The sequence below is a fragment of the Podarcis gaigeae genome (genome assembly GCF_964106915.1).
Source record: "Podarcis gaigeae genome assembly, chromosome: 13".
NCBI classification, from domain to species: Eukaryota; Metazoa; Chordata; class Lepidosauria; order Squamata; family Lacertidae; genus Podarcis; species Podarcis gaigeae.
Window position 1 is genome coordinate 51,622,235 of NC_139689.1, and position 20,947 is coordinate 51,643,181.

The 20,947-nt window shown below is 39.4% G+C and overlaps 3 protein-coding genes across 4 annotated transcripts in view; 1 reads left to right on the forward strand and 2 right to left on the reverse strand.

Moving 5' to 3' along the window:
* The window catches only part of COBL (cordon-bleu WH2 repeat protein), a 1,088,462-nt gene that overhangs the window by 590,439 nt on the left and 477,076 nt on the right, over nucleotides 1–20,947 (reverse strand). The gene's annotated exons all lie outside the window — the stretch shown is intronic.
* LOC310830149 (uncharacterized protein) overlaps nucleotides 1–20,947 on the forward strand; it is a 318,853-nt gene that overhangs the window by 161,538 nt on the left and 136,368 nt on the right. The gene's annotated exons all lie outside the window — the stretch shown is intronic.
* The window catches only part of GALNT1 (polypeptide N-acetylgalactosaminyltransferase 1), a 63,828-nt gene that overhangs the window by 5,941 nt on the left and 36,940 nt on the right, over nucleotides 1–20,947 (reverse strand). Inside the window, exons 1-7 of one of the 2 annotated variants that reach the window (XM_083709480.1) lie at nucleotides 15,838–15,924; nucleotides 12,193–12,359; nucleotides 9,264–9,471; nucleotides 7,471–7,641; nucleotides 6,323–6,440; nucleotides 4,780–4,960; nucleotides 3,638–3,777 (exon numbers count right to left, since the gene is read on the reverse strand). In XM_083709480.1, coding sequence (XP_083565606.1) covers nucleotides 3,638–3,777; nucleotides 4,780–4,960; nucleotides 6,323–6,440; nucleotides 7,471–7,641; nucleotides 9,264–9,471; nucleotides 12,193–12,235 — 861 coding nt within the window. In that variant the 5' untranslated portion in view covers nucleotides 12,236–12,359; nucleotides 15,838–15,924. Of the gene's footprint in view, nucleotides 1–3,637; nucleotides 3,778–4,779; nucleotides 4,961–6,322; nucleotides 6,441–7,470; nucleotides 7,642–9,263; nucleotides 9,472–12,192; nucleotides 12,360–15,837; nucleotides 15,925–20,947 lie in introns of those variants that run through there. The other variant, XM_083709479.1, reaches the window with a different exon arrangement.

The window sequence follows — 20,947 nt, forward strand, 5'->3', positions numbered from 1 at the left end:
GTCTTCAGTGTCTTATTATAGCTCACTTTTCCCCACTGCTTGAACTTTGGACCACTTGCCTCTCTCTCCCTTTCTCTAGTCCACTGCTTTCTCTTATCTTTCTCTTCAGCTGCTCTACTCTACTACTTCTCCCCAACTGTCACCTAACTGACTTTTTCCTCCCCACATTCCAATGCTCTCCTTTCAGTAAACCAGTATTCTACAGTGTTGTAGTGTTGCACTAGTGGAAGCCATGTTCTGAATCAGTTGAATTTTCCAGTCTTCCAAGGGAACCCCACATGGCATGCATTACAGTACTGTAAACTTAACTTTAGTTAGGACATGGATAATATGACCAGATTACACTTTCCCCAAGAATGGTTATAGTTTGCAAACCAGCTAAGTGACCCATGCCTGTCCAACATCTGAGATTTTAATAACACTAAGACTTATAACTTAAACTCATTGAACCCCTTATACAGTGGGACCTCGGGTTACATATGCTTCAGGTTACATACGCTTCAGGTTACACACTCCACTAACCCAGAAATAGTGCTTCAGGTTAAGAGCTTTGCTTCAGGATAAGAACAGAAATCGGGCTCCGGCGGGAGCAGGAGGCCCCATTAGCTAAAGTGGTGCTTCAGGTTAAGAACAGTTTCAGGTTAAGTACAGACCTCCAGAACAAATTAAGTACTTAACCCGAGGTACCACTGTAAAAGCAAGGATATTCTTCTTTAGTCCAACAGATGTTTCAGAGTCAATGTGATTTTTAAAATGTGGAAAGTTTTATCTAAAGCTCAATGAAAATCAGTACAATTATTTAGACGACAACATGTGATCATGAGAATCATGGAGTGGCAACTATGGCATTCATTCTAAATTATCAAATCAGTTTACCCTTAAGATTGGCAGGAAGGGTAGGAGAGGAAGAGTAGGAGTGAGATTACCTGTCCAACCTGAAATGGGATAGGATGATTAATCAGATCAAGCTAAACATTATAACAGCATTACTTAGCTTTGTTAATCCAAAATCAGATTCTAATCATTTTGGGTATGACTCTAAAGCCCTGTCTATATTCTTCCTTGGCTTCATTTTAGAGGCAAGCAACAGTCCTTTTATTCCACAAGGCAGTTGGGCTTGATTGACCAGAGAGTGTGTATCTTTACTGTTGGTTCTGCCTTTTAAATTAGTTAATTATAATACAACATATAATGTAGGACTGCTATTTTTAAGGAAAATCGCCAGTAACGACAATGCCGACATGGGTTGCCATAAGTCCTGATTTTCCCGGACATTTTAGCAATTTCTCCCGGACACTGCTTCTGACTATAGTATTCAGGATATATCTGGGAAATTCTGGACATATAATGCATATAAAATTAATAAAATTCATCCCCAGGGAAATGCTTTTGATGTCCATTGGGAGCATCATTTTTATTGTTTCTTATTTTAATAATTGGGAATTCTAATGTTTATTATATATGTTGCAAACTGCATTGCGAGGGTGGATAACTCTGTATGGTAAGTTAAAGATTTATTAAATAAAATACAGGAGTTTTAAGCTGTTGTATGTTAACCACTTTGGGAATATTTGTATTAAGAGGAGGGTTTCTCCCTACCAGATTTAAAGATATATTATGAAGCATATCTGTTGGATTAAATTAGAAAACACAGATCTTTTAGATTTAGAAGGACATGACAGTAGATTTGGTTGGCATGCGTATTTATGGTATAATAAAGCCAAAGTGCACAAAGGATTCCAGAACCATATAATAAGAAATGCAATTTTAAAAGTATGGGAGAGATGTAAGGATTTACAGTGGTACCTCAGGCTAATTCGTTGCAGAGGTCCGTTCTTAACCTGAAACTGTTCTTAACCTGAAGCACCACTTTAGCTAATGGGGCCTCCTGCTGCTGCTGCACCACCGGAGCACAATTTCTGTTCTCATCCTGAAGCAAAGTTCTTAACCCGAGGTATTATTTCTGGGTTCGCAAAGTCTGTAACCTGAAGCGTATGTAAACCGAGGTACTACCATATTAGAACAAAAGACACCATGGTGGATCTCACCGACAGAAGTAATATCAGTAAAAAAGGTTAGCATAAAGACTAAACGGCCAGTGTACAGAGAGCTGTTAACAGAAGTGGATAATCAATTAAAGTTGAAAGATTTGAGAAAATTGGAGAGAAAGTAATAGATTGGTTACAACACTTTCAACTAAATGAAACTTTTAAAAATGACAAAAAGGATTTAGTTACACCATATCAAGATTTCAAAGAGAAATAGTGGAGGATAATATAAAATTACTGTCGAAAATGTAAAATTTGCTGTTGGAATGGAAAAATAAAGACGAAGAGGTTAAGTGTGTAATGAAGTCAGCAAAGGATCTGGGACATAATATACAAGTGAATGATTGGGAAAAACTGTGGATCTCAAATTTACTGCATGTACCACACTTAAAGAGAACTATATGAAATGATGCATGTGGTATTATGACACCGATTAAACTTGCTAAAATGTTTGAAACAAGTTCTAATAAGTGCTGGAAATGCAGAGAAAAAGAGGGTACATTCTATCATATGTGATGGGAATGTAAGGTTATTAAAAGCTACTGGGAAATGATATATAATGAATTGAAGAGAATGTTTAAACTAACTTTTAAAAAACCAAAAACCAGAAGCATTTTTATTAGGTGTAACAGGAACAGAAATTCCCAAAGGACAGAAGAAATTATTTATGTACGCCACAACAGCAGCCCGGATCCTGTTAGCCCAAAGATGGGAAGAAGAACAGTTGCCAACAATAGAAGAATGGCAAATCAAACTTATGGAATATGCAGAAATGGCAAAACTGACACCAAAACTCAGAGACTCTGACAATGAGAAGTTTAAAAAAGGGGGGGAAACTTATTGTATATGTGCAGAAATATTGTAAACAAGTTGGTACATTGGCAGGGTTCGATTAAGCACTTGTAAGCAGTAAGGAACTAGAAAATGTTAAGGAGTAACAACTGGATAAAAATGATAACAAAATGCAGAGAATGGTGTAAGATGTAAAGAATCAGTAGAAGGGGCTGGAAGGAAGTCTTGAGGTTTAAAGAACCTCAAAAGAAGGCTTGTAAATAGTAGGATTCCTTATCAGAAGTTCAAATGTTAGATTGTGGTTTGATTTTTGTATCCTTATTTTGTTGCTTACTAACTTTGAAAATTAATAAAAATTTATTTACAAAAAAGGCAGTATAGAAACATGCTGAACATAATAAGAGGGGGAAAACTTGTTCTGATAAAACAAGCGTTTCCTCTTTAGAATCCCTGCTATACCACTAGCCTGTGTTTACTTAAGTTTAGAAGCTGTTAGCACAGTGCACATTAGCAGCAGCATGTAAATTCCCTGTTTCTGGAAAAGAATTTCCTTCCAAATATTAATTTAGATTTTATATGGCCTAAGGATTTGAATTCTTATATTACAGCATTACAGAAAGACGAGAGAAATAAATCTGCTTTAATCTTATTACCCCAACTTTAAAGCTTTGCACATTAGAAAAAAAGCACAGGTGTGCCGTTCACACATATTTTTTTACTTCAACGCTTGAGGCATATTAAAGAATTCTACAGTTAATTAAGAGTTCTCAAAACTGTATGAGTCTTAAAATTGTTACCTCTCCCAAAGAGAAATAGAGTCGTGGTATTTGGGAATCAGGATAAACAGTCTCTAGGTACCAGGAAAAAGGTTTGCACTGCAGCTTGTGTCTAAGTCCAAGTCGTGATGATATGTCTCCATAATCTACCTTTGTAACCCCTGCAGAGAGTTGCATCTCAGTTAGTTACAGTTTTAGTTGAATAAATACAGTAATAGATTACCTGCACAAAAATTAGACTGGGTGAGAAGAGTAATCTTTACACAGATCTTTGAGGACAGGTTCTAGGTCTCTTACTATCACAAGGAAGTCTTACAACCAGTTTTATCTGAAACTGTGAGGCCGCATCAATTTCTTATCTACAGACCAATTTCCATGAAAATTGCTTACAGAGCTACAAATGAACATTTAATATAAGGTAGCAGGAGTCTGAATATTCCAAGGAAATTGCAACCAAACAGGGTAGTTTTGGTACAGTCTTTGAATTATGCTTAAAGATGCTACTTTATGCCCTGTAACAGCACAAGTATTTTGAAGAGTACAGTACAGAACTGTTTACAGAATCTAGACCAACCTTCTGCTTAATGTAGGAAATCTAGAGCTAAAGCATCTGCAATACATGGCTGTCTAGCCTCTACCTGGAGTCTTCCAGTGAGAGAGCCCGCCATCCCTAGGTACATGGCTCTATTGTTGGATTAATCTTACTGAAGTTTCTCCTAATGTTCTACTGAAATCTCTACTTCTGCAGATCTACTTCTGCCGATTGGGAGTAGCAGAGATTCCTTTCTATTGTATGACAGCCCTTCGGCCCCTTCAAACCTTCTGCTCTCATGGCTAAACATACACAGCTCATATAACCTTTTCTCATATGATGTCTCATCAATCCCACAGACCACCTTGGTTGCCCTCTAATTTTTCTACATCCTTCTCACAGTCCTCCTCCACAACTGGACACAATACTCCAAAGATGAGGTCTGTCTAGTATAAAATGAATTGTAACTATTTCTCATGAGATGGAAACTATGGTTTCTATTAATGCAGCCTAAAACTGCATTAGCATCACATTTCAGAGCCAGGTGAATCAATAGTCTGAGCAGAAGATGGCTTTATACATTCGCCATATCAGTTTAAGACACTTTTTATGCTGAGGATTCCTTGCTTACCTGGGGAAATTATGTAGAAGAAATTCTTGAAGCCATCCATCCAAACTTCTGCAAGTCGTCTATTATTTTTATTAATAATCTGCCCTGTCCCTCCTGGGAAAGTGTACGGAGTGGCTTTCCGAAAAACGTGTCCAACATGCGAACATGTTACAATTTCCAAAGTTCCCCCACACTGCCAAATCTGAAAAAGTCAAGAGTTCACCATAAACATATTTCTATTGTCTTTTAGAAAAAAGGTTCTGATTACTATGCAAACAATAACTGCATAAGTACAGTGGTGCCTCGCAAGACGAAATTAATTCATTCCACAAGTTTTTTCTTCTTGCGAGTTTTCCATCTTGCGAAGCACGGTTTCCCATAGGAATGCATTGAAAATCAATCAATGCGTTCCTATGGAGACCGTCCGGGGACAGAGGGGAAGCGCCGCGCACCTTCCCCTCTGTCCCCGGACCTGTTTAAAGCAAGGGGCGGCGGGGAGAAGATTGCTTCTCCCCATTGCCTGCCCCGCAATCTCCGGGGACAGAGGGGAAGGCGCGCGGCACTTCCCCTCTGTCCCCGGACGGTCTCCATAGGAACGCATTGATTGATTTTCAATGCATTCCTATGGGAAACCGTGCTTCGCAAGACAAAAAACTCGCAAGAAGAAAAAACTTGTGGAATAAATTAATTTTTTTTAAAGCAAGGGAAGGGGCAGCGGGGAGAATCGCTTCTCCCCGTTGCCGCCCCTTGGTTCAAAAGGGGTCCGGGGAGAGAGGGGAAGGCGCACGCGCCTTCCCCTCTGTCCCCGGAGATTGCGGGGCTGGCAACGGGGAGAAGTGATCTTCTCCCCGCCGCCCCTTGCTTCAAAAGAGATCCGGGGACAGCGGGGAAGACGCGCTGCGCTTCCCCGCTATCCCCGGAGCTTGCGGGGCAAGCTTCATTTTGCGAAGCAAGCCCATAGGGAAATGCGTCTTGCGAAGCGGCTAAGAAAACGAAAAACTCCTTCGTCTAGTGAGTTTTTCATCTTCCGAGGCGTTCGTCTTGCGGGGTACCAGTGTAATAATTCTGCATTATAATTTTACTAATTATATTTAAATTATATTTGCACATCACTCTTGACCAATGGATATCACCCTTCACCATTTCATGGAGAACTCATCACAGATGTACCACTTCCAGCCCATGTGAAATCATATCCAGATTACGTAGCAAGACCATTCTGTTGCAGCAAGGACATTGGGCACTTACCAGTATTACTGAAATATCATAATGGTAGCATGACAGCTCTACCCAAGTTTAACTATTCTTCAGTCAACTGCACATGCAGATACTGGGATGTCCTGGAGCTTTTGATCAGAGCTGTGAACCATGTGCTTTGCAGTACTGCACCAGAGCACTCTGGCAAAGCAGCTGTTATCTCTCTTCCCTGAATTTGTTTTTAATTTAAAAAATAGTCTATTGTTGAAAGATAGCATTTGCATCTTCTCTCTGGTAACATTCAACATATGTCTGTCTACCATAAACTAAGCTGCAGTACCTGGGAATAAAAATGAAGTTTACTTACTCTGAATGAAATTTCTAGGTTTTCTCCTCCCCATATATCCATTCCTGCGTCGTATGTCCCAATTTCTTGAAAATAGTCCCTATCTATAGAAAAAAGGCCTCCTGCCATTGTAGGCGTCCTAAAGGAATATGAAAATGTTTTAAATCCAACTCTGACATTTATTGTTACATTTATTAATCTTAGCAGTGAACTCTATCCCAACGAAAATATAGCTAAAATTGGGCCAGAGGGTGAAAAAGAGGGAGGCATTTGCCAGTCTGTGAGCACAGGAAGGCAGCACAGATTTGAAGGATAAGGTATGTTGCAGCATCCTGAACTGCATCTAATGCCAGTCCAACTCAGAACATTAATATAAATAAAATTAATACATGATTAACTTAGGTCCATTAATTTCCATAGGCAGTATGCAGTTAAGCAATTGTGTTTGCACAAGCACTTCATCTCCTTGTGCACCCCATAACCAGGCTCTGGAGGGTTGGGAAAAAACCCCAGGGCATGTTTAAGGAAGAAGTTTTGTTGTGTGAAAACAGCGTTGTTTCACTGCCGCAGGTTTAGAAAAGGTGGCATACTAATCACTAACTTGGAATGGACCTCCCTGTCCAAACTACAGTGGTACCTCGGGTTACAGATGTTTCAGGTTACAGACACTTCAGGTTTCGGACTCCGCTAACCCAGAAATAGTACCTCAGGTTAAGAACTTTGCTTCAGGATGAGAACAGAAATGGTGCTCTGGCTGCGCAGCGGCAGCAGGAGGCCCCATTAGCTAAAGTGGTGCTTCAGGTTAAGAACAGTTTCAGGTTAAGAACGGACCTCCAGAACGAATTAAGTTCTTAACCCGAGGTACCACTGTAGATGCTCAGAGTTAAGGGAGAACACACTTCCTAGTGTTCAACCTGCAATTATTTATTACTAAGAGTTGTATGATCTACCTGTTTCAGCAGGCTTTCTAAGATGTGTCTTAATTTACTGGGTTTTTAAAAATCAAGTTAACGGTTGCTGATTACATATCATATTTCCCTCACAGTTCCTTGCACCTTCATAGTTCTTTTTAATGTAGAAATGGACTTGGGAACTGAGTAAACCTGGATTATATGATTAGACACATGCATGAAGGGACATCCCAATTAATGCTCATCAGCTCCCTTTACCTGACTGGAAGGGTCCTGTCACCTTTCCTTCGGTCCATTTCTCTCTGTGGAACAGGATACCACCGGAAATTCAACTTCCAGTTGAATCCACCATAAGTCATATCAGAACCTGCCATATATTCAAATGTATCATCGCTGATTACATCAATAATTGGACAAACTACTGTTCTCCTAAAGAAAGAAATGGCATAGACCATTAGAAAAGGCAAGAATACAGGAACAAAATACAGCCCTTGTTACATACAATATCAGCCCTATACCACAAATTGAGCATCTCATTTTCCGTCCATCTCTGAAAAAGTTTCAGTTTTACTACATGATAGGCATGATCCAGCTCATGTTAAGTATCTACAAGTGTCTTTGAACTAGCTTCAGTTATTTCAATGGGGCTTAAAAGGTTCGTTTTTGTCCTGCTCATGCTCACTTTATACCACAGCAACACAGAATACAAGAAACTATGCTATTAAAAAAAGTAATGATCAAACACTTGAAATAGTCCTTTATCTGCAAGAGCTGTCACTTCTATTCTACATGGGGTGAAGGGTAGATAAGAAATCTTATAAATAATAGAATCATAGAGTTGGAAGAGACCACAAGGGCCATCGAGTCCAACACCCTGCCAAGCAGGAAACACCATCAATAGATGGAAAGAAGATGCAGTTCCAACCAAGGATGAATGGCAAAATTAATGGGCTACGCAGAAATGGCTAAGCTTACTGGACCAATAAGGAACCAAGATGAGGGAACTTTTAAAAAGGAATGGGGAAATTATCTGGAGTATTTTAAAAAATCATTGCAAACAGTTAACTGCAAAAGCAGGATTAACTGAAGATGAGCAGTTAAACTATTAACCTTTTCAAAGTTGATAGTAACAATTATAAGGAGTTATAGGGGAGAAGCATAAATCAAAAGTGAAAATAGAAGAAATCACAGAAAGGGGGGGAGGGAAGTCAAACTATGATGTATGTATGTGTGATGAGGTATTGATTATTGTAAAATTGGAAATTGGGAAAAAATAAAAAGAAGAAATCTTAGAAATTAAATAATGCAGGACTGAAGCTCAAATTAACCACATTCAAAAGTGTTACCTCTCTAAACAAGGTATTTGTATTCAGAGCCAGATAGGGTCATAGCCCCTAGCAGTTAGGGCAGGAAAATCCTTAAATGAAACAGAGGTTTAACTTGGTAAAATGGTAGGTTCCTATGTACCTCAGAGAACAGGTTGCTTGATTTCTGGAGAAACATGTTGCAAGGCATGAGCATAACACAAAAAACAATAGTAACAGGCTATGGCAGGATATCTGAGATGTCACAGTTATTAATTGTATAGTTGTACAGTGGTACCTCGGTTTAAGAACAGTCCAGTTTAAGAACAATTTGGTTTACAAACTCCACAAAACCGGAAATAGTGTCTTGGTTTGATAACTTTACCTCGGTCTAAGAACGGAATCCAAATGGTGGAAGGGCACCGGTGGTGGGAGGCCTCATTAGGGAAAGCGTGCCTCGGTTTAAGAACGGTTTTGGTTTAAGGACGGACTTCTGGAATGGATTACGTTCGTAGACTGAGGTACCACTGTATCTGCAATACATCCATACTGCATTTGAAGATTACCAAGGTCTGCCGCGCTCCTCTTTAATTAATCCTTTGTGCAAATATTCTTCTACTACAAATTTCTCATATTCTAAGGATTAATGAAGTTTACCCACTATGTCCATGGATGAGTCGCGCTTAAAGAAACAGATTAGCTGCATTAGTCAGTATTAACCTTTAACATATTTTATAAAATAACCACCTGTCTAATTTTATCCGTGCTAGCAGTGGCTCCAGCCATCCTACTGTACATTCACAATGAGCATCTAAAAAGGTGATGACTTGGCCTTTAGAAGCAGCAGCTCCTTTCAATCTGGCTCTGATCAGTCCAGAACGCTGCTCCATTCGAATCACATAAACTGGTACTCGTAATTTCTTCACATAGTTCTCCAAGGGTCTCTTCAAGAACTCTAAAAAGTATGGCAAGCGAAAGATAAAATAAATGTAGCATTCAAGCTACATGTACACTCATAATTTTAGTAAGAAATCTAAAAATGGCTTATGTCTAATTGAACTCTCAACAAGAATAGTCAAAAGGGGGCAGAACAATCCAGATATCAACACTAAATTTAAGACTGAATATACTATGAATACTGTGTAATAACAGAACCAGGACACACACATTATGCTCCAAATCACACATTTTAATGGAAGATTAAAACTCTCTTTTTCTCTTTCTGGTTCAGGATGGTGACTTTTTCCACATGTAAGCAAAACAACTAATCGGTATTTATCCACTAGTTTTCTTCTAAATGAAAAATTAGCACTTCTAAATTATGCGAAGAGTAAGTCTTGTATTCTTGATGTTTCTTTTTCCAGTGCAAAAGTGAAATATTATGCAAATCAACTTTACTGGGAATATGGCAGCAGCAGATACAAAGGTAAAGCTGAATGTTTGCTTTATTCAGTTCAGCCGACTGATGCTAAAATTTGAAACCCACTCTCTCCAGATTAGGAAATTTTTGTAGAAGCCTAATTTCCTACTTACAGAGTATTTAACCAGCATGTAAACAGAGATTGCATTTTCTGCCTGCATCCTTCAGTTTGATAAACTTCAAACCCAATTTATTTTAAACAAAGTTCCATGTGAGTCAGAGAAGCACCATCAAGGAAAACATTAATATAGTACTATGCAGCTATGTACAACTTGAAGAGTCAGGTATACATGGTTTCAGAGTACTATACTATACACAGTACTATACACAGTTTACTTAACTACTATAAAACTCTTAGGGACACGGGTGGCACTGTGGTCTAAACCACAGAGCTGATCAGAAGGTCAGCGGTTCAAATCCCCATGACGGGGTGAGCTCCTGTTGCTCGGTCCCAGCTCCTGCCAACCTAGCAGTTCGAAAGCACGTCAAAGTGCAAGTAGATTAATAGGTACTGCTCCAGTGGGAAGGTAAACGGCATTTCCATGTGCTGCTCTGGTTTCAGCAGAAGCAGCTTAGTCATGCTGGCCACATGACCCGGAAAAACTGTCTGTGGACAAACGTCAGCTCCCTCGGTCAGTAAAGCGAGAAGAGCGCCGCAACCCCAGAGTCGTTCGCGACTGGACTTAACTGTCAGGGGTCCTTTACCTTTACCTTTATAAAACTCTTAAAAGCAAAGCTCATATAACAGCTTTTTATTAAAACATTGCTTCAATGAAGAAATCCATAATAATAATAATAATAATTCTAAATAAGGCAAAAGAATTCTCTTAAGAAGCAGGTTCAGCACAATTCCAAAGGAAAAACAGAATGTGGATGCACTGTACTTATCAATACGGCAAAACCCAACTAAAAAGTGATTTAGAGATTAAACAGGCACTATTTAATGAATATTCATTTCATGCATGTTTGAGCATTAAGGGCACCCTAGGTTATTTGAAGAGTGTGATTTACTTTACCCTGGCATAGAGTAATCTCTATTTCAACATATGCAGTCTGTGAAGTGTTCAAAGGACTGCTTCCAGTGGGTAGCTTTAATGAATTCATTAAATTCAAAAAAGTGAATGTTATGTACCTGTATGGATAATGCTTTTAGCACAGAGAAGCATGGATTATATATTATGTTATATACTTGCTATACAAGTTTATATAAGGGCTATGGTAAGTAAAAAATTGATGATTAGAAACAGGGTTCAAAATTTTTGTGCCTAAAAATTCTCAATTTGTCAGCACCTCAAAAAGTCTAGGTGCCACTTTTTGTGCCTGGCTGACTCTCAAGGATTACTGAAATGTATGTGCTTTGAAGCTTCAAAGTATATGTTAAGGCTAGACAATATGTTAAGGAGTTTACCAATAAAGAGTAGAGTGTTTTGAAAAATGAAGTATGGTACCAATATTTTTATGGTAAACACCAAATTAAACATGTATTAACAATTTCTGTTAAAAATGTGATATTAACAATATCTCACTTATGAGAATTGTGTATTAGTTCATGCTTATTAAAATAATAAATAGAAAGTGTTGCTGCCCCACCCCAAAATGGCAACTAGACATTCTTGTTTTGGCGCCCACAACCCAAGTTCCAGGAGCGATTTCGCTCCTAGCTTTTCTATCCCAGTTTTTAATACCGATTACAAAACCACCTAAATGAAGGTTGCTTTTTAAAATTGATTTTTTAAAAGTGTGAATACTGCATTTCTCTTAAATAAAAATGAATTTCATATTAAACAACCTGTATACAAGCACATTAGTGCTATGATTACTCTAAAACAGGTGCAGGGAACCAATGATCTATGGATCTATTTAGATCTTCCAGGCCGCTTTGGTCAAGCACTGTGGACCTGCCATCATATATGATGTCAGATTTAGGGAAAGGAAAAAAGACCTGGCCCAGCCAAAATGGGGTTTGCAGACCTGCAAAGTTATGCACAATGTGTTTTGCAACACCACACTTCCCCACTGTTATCTATAACTTGAATCAATTCCTCTACCAGATGCATCTGACTTAAAGAAGGCTTTCTCAAATATAAATATTTACACTCTACCTATCAAAACAGGCATTTCATTTTCACCTGATGAAAACTGCTCTAATCTGTCCAGTAACTACAGACATATAGGCAACCAGCATTTCATTTTTGTTTGCTACTCAGTTTTTTGAATTAATGCAGTATGCCCAAACCGCACCTTATGCAATCTTACCTCTTTCACTAGCATCATCTACCAGAATAATTTCTTCCAGCATGTGTCGCGGTGACCGGTTGATGACACTATGTACAGTTCGCAAGAGAGTACTCCAAGCTTCATTGTGAAAGACAATTACAACACTTGTTGTAGGAAGGTTATCTGGATATACTTTTGTCTTACACCTAAGACAAAACACAAATAAAGCAAAGCAGTAATAAGTGAACCATTTATTATTACATTTGAATAAAAAAAATATTCTCTAATATTCTCTTTATATTAAAAAATATAAGGTAGGGACAAGGAGAACTTCCCGGGGGAGGGTGTTTCATCAATGTGTTGTCATCCCTGAAAAGGCCCTTTCCCCAAGGTTTTTGCAAATGGGCCCTTGTTCACTGATGCATTCAGAACTCACCTGTAAAAATGCCCTTTGGCCCATGCTACACTAGCCATTTCAATTGACTACTTCAACTGAAACACTGAAGCAAGAAGGCTGTAATAGCATTAACTTGCTTAGGTCATCAATGAATGCACAAGAAAATTATGGGCACAATTAGCTGTGTGAAACATGCTTCATGCAGAATAGAATGTCCGGATGCAGAATGAATTTCCTGACAAGTCTACTGCTCAATTAAAATAGTTCTTACAGATGAAGAGGACTTCCAGGTTATGGCTAAAGATTGCAAAGAGTAATCCTTTATAATTAATCAAAGACTAGCTGAAGATGCCATTGGTGACCTCGCCACCATCAATGCTCCAAGCACTGAGTGAACCACTGTATCAGAAACTCTGGCCCAGTAACAGCTAATCAGAACAGAACTACAGCTTGCAAAGTACTGGATCAAGCTCTACATACACATGAGGCAGAAACAGTCTTGAAGGAGGCAGACCAGTATCTCAAATGTTATTCTAACAATGGGGTTTCCCAATATCTGTAATGCTACCCATCCTAGGGAAGTGCTTTCAGGATGCTGGTATTTCTAAAGAACTATATTCGTCTGCCAGACTAAATACGTTCTTAAGTGCCTTGATCCAAAAGGTTCTCCTTCTTCTCTATGAAGGTATATTAAGCTGAGTTTTAGATACCCCACACAAGAAAGCAGCAAATGCACCTCAGGTCTCCTCCATTAGCATGGAATATAGCCGCTCCTATTACTCCTATGAAAAGGTGTAAGACCCCAAGAATATGCAATCAGCTTCCTTCCTGTCCAGTTTCAAATGTACTACTTATCCTAGAAGCCTATTCTCCCAGTCTCATGAGACAACAGTTCCCCCTGGTAGGGAGGTGCACCTCAAAAACCCCAGTATCCATCAAATGCAAAAGAGGATCACAATTTGTTTGCTAACAAGAAACTCTTTTTGTTAGTGAGCCTGGGAGCTCCTTACAAGGAAAATTAAACTGTCTGGCTTTTAACCAGTTAAACTAACTTACATGTCACAAAACATCAAGTAGCTTTGACAACTCTGAAAGGAGAGGACGTTCTCATTCAAGTGGAAAAAAACTTACAATCTAATAAAGAGAAGCTATCACTGACAGTTAGAATGTAATCTTTACAGTATATTTAGGAATATGGAATATTCTGTTAAAGTAGCATATTAGTAACAAAATGGTTTAAAGTTAAAGGAATTGAGTACTACACTAGTTGCCCTGGTTTAAGACATACTGACACATATTTCAAAGTTCTGTTACTTACAGTTATTATTAAAAAGAAAGCCACAATAATTTCAGTAGGAAAGGTAAGCAGCCTTCAAATTTGGATAGAAACTCAAAGGAAAGGGTATTTTCAAACTCCCCACAAGAAAAGGAAATTGGTGAACCTGGGCATCAAGCAGAGAGCTGTGTCTTTTTTCTGTTTTTTCTGCTAGAAGTGAAGAACTGATTGAGTCAGGATTGAGAACTGGTAAAGCAGAATAGATTACAATATGTCAAGGCATGAAAGGCAGTCCTTGATATTTTGATACTTTGACTATTGTTTCTATTGACTGAGGTAAATGTGGGAATGAATCCTATTAGCCAAAAAATATTGAATAGATTAAAATATACAATGCATGGTAGCTACACGCACAGTAGTTGAAATCCCCTCCCTCCAGCAAGACAAGGCAAATGAAGCTGCTGCCTGGCTGACCAAGACAGACCTTTACGAAAACAGATTTGATAGGATGATCATGAGAACCATTTAAATTCCAAGTCACAATGTAGTAATGTGGAGACGTGGAAAAGGGCTTCCATACAGCAGGCTCTTTTGGCTGTATGAGAAAACTTCTGAAGCTCCTTTAGTGCCTGAAGCAACACTAACCTGCTTTATTATGCTAGTTATAACATATATTTAAAGCCACCTAGCTGTGAAGCAGAGGTACAGTCAAACCTTGATTCCTGAACCGGCTTAGTTGCTGAACAAATCAGCTCCCGAACGCCGCAAACCCGGAAGTAAGTGTTCTGGTTTGCGAATGTTTTTTGGAAGCTGAACGTCCAACGCAGCTTCCGCTTGAGTGCAGGAAGCTCCTGCAGCCAATCAGAAGCTGTGCCTTGGTTTTCAAATGGTTCCAGGAGTCGAACAGACTCCCGGAATGGATTCAGGTCGAGAACCAAGGTACCACTGTATAAGATTCTTAATCTAGGAGGAAATGTCTATGTAGATCACCCAAAACGCAATAAAATATTCTACAGCAGTCTTCAAAGACCCAGGGTCTTGAGCTGGCTCTACGTTAACAGCAGAATAAGGTTAACAAAGGACCACTGGCATCCAATTAGACAGTCCAATAAGACATTTCAAGTCTAAAGATACCCTATTGGCTAATCAATCAATACTCAACTGATTACATTCTACGTACCCACAAACAGGTAAAGTTCATCAATTGTGATAACCACGGATTATCGGAAGCAGAACTGGTCAAAACTGCTAATAATTCTAGGCAACTCTCAGACGAGGCCAAGCAGGTCACTGGTTCAAAATAGTTCAAAAATGCCACAAATGGAAAAAGTACTGCAGGAAATACATAACACACACACTCCCCAAGGTCTATTTTATAGATGTACAGCACAATCTTATATACATCATAGGAGCCAACTCCTAGGGGCCAAGGGGGCTTTGGCCCACCAATAAAATATTTGAAGGGGCCAGGGCCACCCAAGGTTGATGGGCATTGCTATTCAAATGTTGTGAGTATGTCATGTCATGTGATCGATTGTGGGGTAGGGCTAACCTGGGCCCCCACAATATTTCATTCAAGTTGGCACCCTTGTTAATACATATCTACTCAAAATAAGTCACAATGAAGTAAGTGGGACATTATCCCATATAAATGGGCACAGGACTGCATCTAAAAGGCATGAAGTTTTCACTGAGATTTTGTTCCATACAGGATATATCAAACTTGAATGCCTGTTTTGTAATCCAACCCAACAGGCAGTATGATAACAATGAACTTAATTGCCAACAGTTCAGAAAACAGGCACAAGACAAACGTATAGTGGAACATTTCCTGAAGAAACAGCAGGGCTAAACAGCAATACTTTTACGAAAATCGATAGGAATTTGTGTGTTAAGTCTCCAAGAGACACTACTCCATCTAGTAGCCTATGTATACTAAATCTTTTCAGCATCCGCACGCTGGTTTGTAGTCAAGTTCAAGTCTGACCTTAACAGTTATTTCATAATTTACCTGACATCAAGAGAATGAAATTTTCCTCTCTTCTGATATAAGAAAGTTGCAATATCTCATGATTCAAGTAGAAATCTTCTTTAGACCCTAGAAACAAAATCCAAAATGGTCCTTAAAACCATTGTGGTTAGAGATTCAAGCAGAATTCATATAAAGAAAGTTCTGAAGGTTTTCTGGTGCTTTATGGCATAAGCCAGCTGCCCCCCAAGAGAGCTTTCTGGTGAAAAACTTAAAAATCTGTTCTTTGCCATATAAAATTATTTTACATGTTAACTAGATGAAGGCTGAAATACCAGACTGTATGTATTAGTAAAAGATGTTACAAATCTAGGATATGTAAAGTTAGTTACTTTTGAGAAGAAAAATAAAAAAGATTTAGACTTCTCGTTTTTTTCTAGGAAAATCCACTTTTAAAATGTAGGTGCCTAAAGAAAATCCTAGGTCAATTCTGTCATGGGCTCCAAACATGGAGTATTGCTGTATTTAAGAGAAGCAACTCTTAAGAGTCTCCACTTCTCCTCTAGGACGGAAGTTCCTAGAAAGAACAAGAAGCACAGTGGACTGATGTATTAGCATCTCCTTTGCTTGCGATCAACTAGGAATGTTGGAGGCTGCTATCATCAGTTTACTTTATTGTCAGGGCTTTTTTTTCAGCCAGAACTCACTGGAACTCAGTTCCAACACCTCTCAGGTAGGCGCCATTGTCATTGTAAGAGAACAAGGCAGGCATTCATGGTGAGTTCCGGCACCTCTTTTTCTAGAAAAATAGCACTCCTTATTGTGAAACCTACTTAAAATCTAGTTCAAAGCCGAACCTTGTGTGGGTCTTGAGCAACCATAACTCTAAACATTGGAGGTGATGTTTCTATCATCTTTCTAATACATTACCTCCATAGAGGTTATCGAAGTACACACTTTAAGACATTTTGGTTGGTCTCGTAAAGCTATTGCCCTAATGAGGATTTTTGAATTTTTATTGTGGGCCAAAATTGATACTTTTGGTGTTAAAGCTGCTTTACCTTTCCCAGAATCACCTGAAATATTATCTAAAGGAATACAGTAGTCATGGAAAAGAGAGCACACAAGAGAAATAAGCATGAATTTTTGAATGAATGCACATCAAGACTGGGGAGAGGATAACACCCTACCAATGGAATAAATCTCAAGCCACAGATGCATTCAACTTTGGGGGTGTGGACAAGACAAAATCTGGCATCCAAAGATCAAAATCATCCATCAAAACCTTTTCCACCGTTGAGACTTCAGAAAACTTCCAAAAGATCACCCAATTCATACAACTGAAAATATATTACATAAACACTAGTGGGATAATATTCTTCATTTTTTACATGGAATTCCAACTTAAATGAAATGGCTCTGAATGCAAGAAATCAAGATTTAAAGTTAAGGACTAGGTGTCACATTAGACCAGACAAAAAATACTTCGTCAAAGTATTTTCAAAACATTACTTTTACTAGATCAGATCAACGTGCTTAATAATTATGCTAATTACAAAAAAAATAGTTCATTCCATTGTTTCACAATAGCAATTAACTTTTTAAAGGCACATATGCTCAGTAGGTAGACCATCTTAGAAACATAATGGGTGCAAGGCCTTGCAAGACCTTGTTCATACATCTAAATAAAAACACAATCCATACATAACTAATTTATTGTATGTGAAAAGTCCAAAATAGAGTTGTATATCCATGCACAAGATAAAAACAAGATGTGTCTCCAAGCGAGTTTTACATACACTGATCTAAGAGTATGGGCAACACTGAAGTGACAGTGTTGCTGAGCAGGTGATTTTGATACCTTTTGGTACTGCTTTTCAACTTTAAAATTAAAATATAAACAAATGAACAAAAAAAACTATCAGATATAAACAGCAGAATCAAACAATTCAACTACTAAAGGATGAATAGAAAAGAAAAGCTTTTCACCTGCCTCAAGAAAGAAATAAAAGATAGTCATACAAATCTAAGGGTTGATATAAAAACATAACAGGTCTGCTACCAGAGAAGGCCTCATTTCTTGCACAGACTAATCAAGCCTTCACATGTGATCTTTAGCATAGCTTTGTTAGTAGATGATGGTGATTTATTTTGTGCCCTGCCCATCTGACTAGGTCACTGCAGCTACTCTAGGTGGCTTCCAACAGAATTTACAAATACAAACACACATCAGATATTAAAAACTTCCTGAGACAGGGCTGCCTTTAGATGTCTCCAGAAGATGCTCCTTCAGGTATGCAGGGCCAAAGCCATTTAGGGCTTTAAAGGTCAGCACCAACACTTTAAATAGTGCTCGGAAACATACTGGGAGCCAGCGTAGATCTTTTATGACCGGTCTTACATGGTCCCACAGCCACTCCCAGTCACCTGTCTGGCAGCAGCATTCTGGGTTAGTTGTAGATTCCGAGTCACTTTCAAAGGTAGAGCACATTGCAGTAGTTCAAGTGGGAGATAACTAGAGCATATACCACTCTGGTGAGACAGAGCACCGGCAGATAGGGTCTCAGCCAACATGCCAGATGGGGCTGGTAGATACCTGCCCTGGACACAGAATTGACCTGTGCCTCCATGGGCAGCTGTGAGTCCAAAATGACTCCCAGGCTGCTCTCCTGGTCCTTCAATGCCACAATTACCCAATTCAGGACCATGGAGTCCCCAAAACCACCCATTGAACATAGGGGGAGAAAGTTAGAACTTTTGCATCTTTTAAAAAGATGCCTGAATCTCTCCCTTCACCTGAATCATCTTTCATCTATTGGTAGATTCTGCCCCTTTGGTAGGTGAGATGATCCTTTGGAAAGGATTGCAGATCACAGAAAAACATCATGCAGAACAAAGCTGCCCACCCCCTGTCCCTCAGAAACAGTACTTCTGTCTTGTCAAGATGAAGCCTCAATCCACTGACTGCCATGCATCCTACAACTACCTCCAGACACTCACACAGGATGTTCACTACCTTCACTTATGAGAGGTAGAGCTGGGTATCATTCACATACTGGGGAACACCAAGCCCCTGATGATCTCTCCAGTAGTTTCATACAGATGTTGAAAAGCATGGGGAGGTGAGTGCCCAGGGGTCCAAGCACTCATCTCCCAACATCACTTTCTGGATATGGCCCAGTAGGAGCAGTACCACTGGACCTATATGGTACAGAAGGACACCATGGCCAATGGTGTCAAAAGCTGCTGAGAGATCCAGCAGAACCAGGAACGTTTTCACCTTTGTCCCTGGCCTGCAAGAGATCATCGACCAGTGTGACCAGGGCAATTTCAGTCCCAGGGTGGGGTTCAAATGGTCTTCATCCTCCAGACATGCTTGGAATTATTCCACAACCACTCAATCAATCAATCACCTTGCCCAGAAATGGAAGATTTGAGACTGGGTGATGACTGGCTATAGTGGCCAGGTCCATAAATGGCTTTTTAAAAGAAGCGTTTTAATAACCAGCTCTTTAAGGGGTTCTGGGAAGACTCTCTTACAGAAGGAGAAATTCACACACACCCCCACACACACACATACACATCCCATTGCCCAGCCCTGTCTTGCTCACTATTATGAACTAGGACAGGCAAGTGTCAAGAAGACAAGTGGCATGTTTCACTGGTTACACTGGCAAGCAGCCTGTCTACATCTTTGGGGGCAACAGCTCAGAAGGAGCAGTTATTCTGAGATAATCAAGACCCAAACAATTAGGAGTTTATAAAAGATGAATTCTGAGCACTAGAATTGGGCTCAGAAATACCTTGCTTGCCACGATTTGTGAGAAAAGGGAGTGGAGGGTTGCTTCCTGGAATAGTTCATTTCATTGACTGCCACTTATTTGATAGCCCCAGCTGTTAAATTAGGCTGACAAAATTCCATTCACAGTGCTTTGTATGCACCTGGTCCAGCAATACTGGAATCGGAAAAGTTGAACTTACCATGAGGTTCCTTACTGTTTGTGTTTATAGACCAGGCAGCATTTATCTTGCCTTTCTAATTGGTTCCTATTACTCACATAAGTTTACATCAAATAAACTCCTGCAATTCATAATACAAAATATCTAACACCCAAACAATACAAAAATACTTTAAAAGGCAGAGTCAAAGACTTTGTGAACATTCTCAGAGTCAAGGCTTACTTCAGTATCCTCCAGCAACATGAGGCACAAAACAGTGCCATTTTTCTAGAAAAAGAGGTGCTGGAAGTCACCATAAACACATCCCTTGTTCTCTTATAATGGCAATGGCGCCCACTGGAGAGGTGCCAGAGCTAAGTTATGGTGATGTTCCAGCTGAAAAAAAGCCCTGGACACAAAGGACAATTACTAAAGCAGGAGCAAATAGCCAATCAGGGAAATAGGAGATGGGATAAAGTAAGGTGTCAGAAGGCAGAACAGAGGAGTTTCTTATGGAAACCTTGATCTACTCTGGCTATGAACCTTGTACTCACTGGAACTGAACTCAAGGGTGGTCTGCCTGCCCTCCTACAATAGGGGTTGCCAATTTTTTTGAGCCAAGCATATATGGAATGTTGAGCAACTGCCATGAGTGCTGCTTATAAAGATGTCTGACATGCCTTTTAAGACTTGGGTCAGAGCCCTTGATCTAAGAGACCCTAGATAAAAGCCATCTATGATAGAAGCAAAGGAGGGAATAACTGGTTGACATTTGTGCCAGTGTTGGAGAACCTTACTTGTGGATGCACAAAGTAAGGCCAACATATATGTATCACTGCAGAAGAGCAAACCTCTTTCCAGCTCTGCAAGATCTGAACACCATGGTCTCTGTGGCTATCGTGAAGCCAACAGAATCACCTCCATCCCCAGTGTTCTCACCTTAAGAAGGACACTTGGAAAAACAGGGGGAAAGAAAACAAGCAGCCCTTTTGACCACAGAACCAATAAAGCATCAGGCACTTCTGCTTCTTAAAACCTGGTTGTTTACTCAAGCACCCCATCTGTTCATGATCACCCTGAAAACCTCTTGGTGGAGTCCATTCTTCCAGTCTTTCTTCTGGCAGTTGAGCCAGTCTGTCTGAGTATTAAATATATTCTCATTCTCCACTGCAGTAGAAAGCTGATTATTTTAAAACTGTGTAGTAGTCAAAAC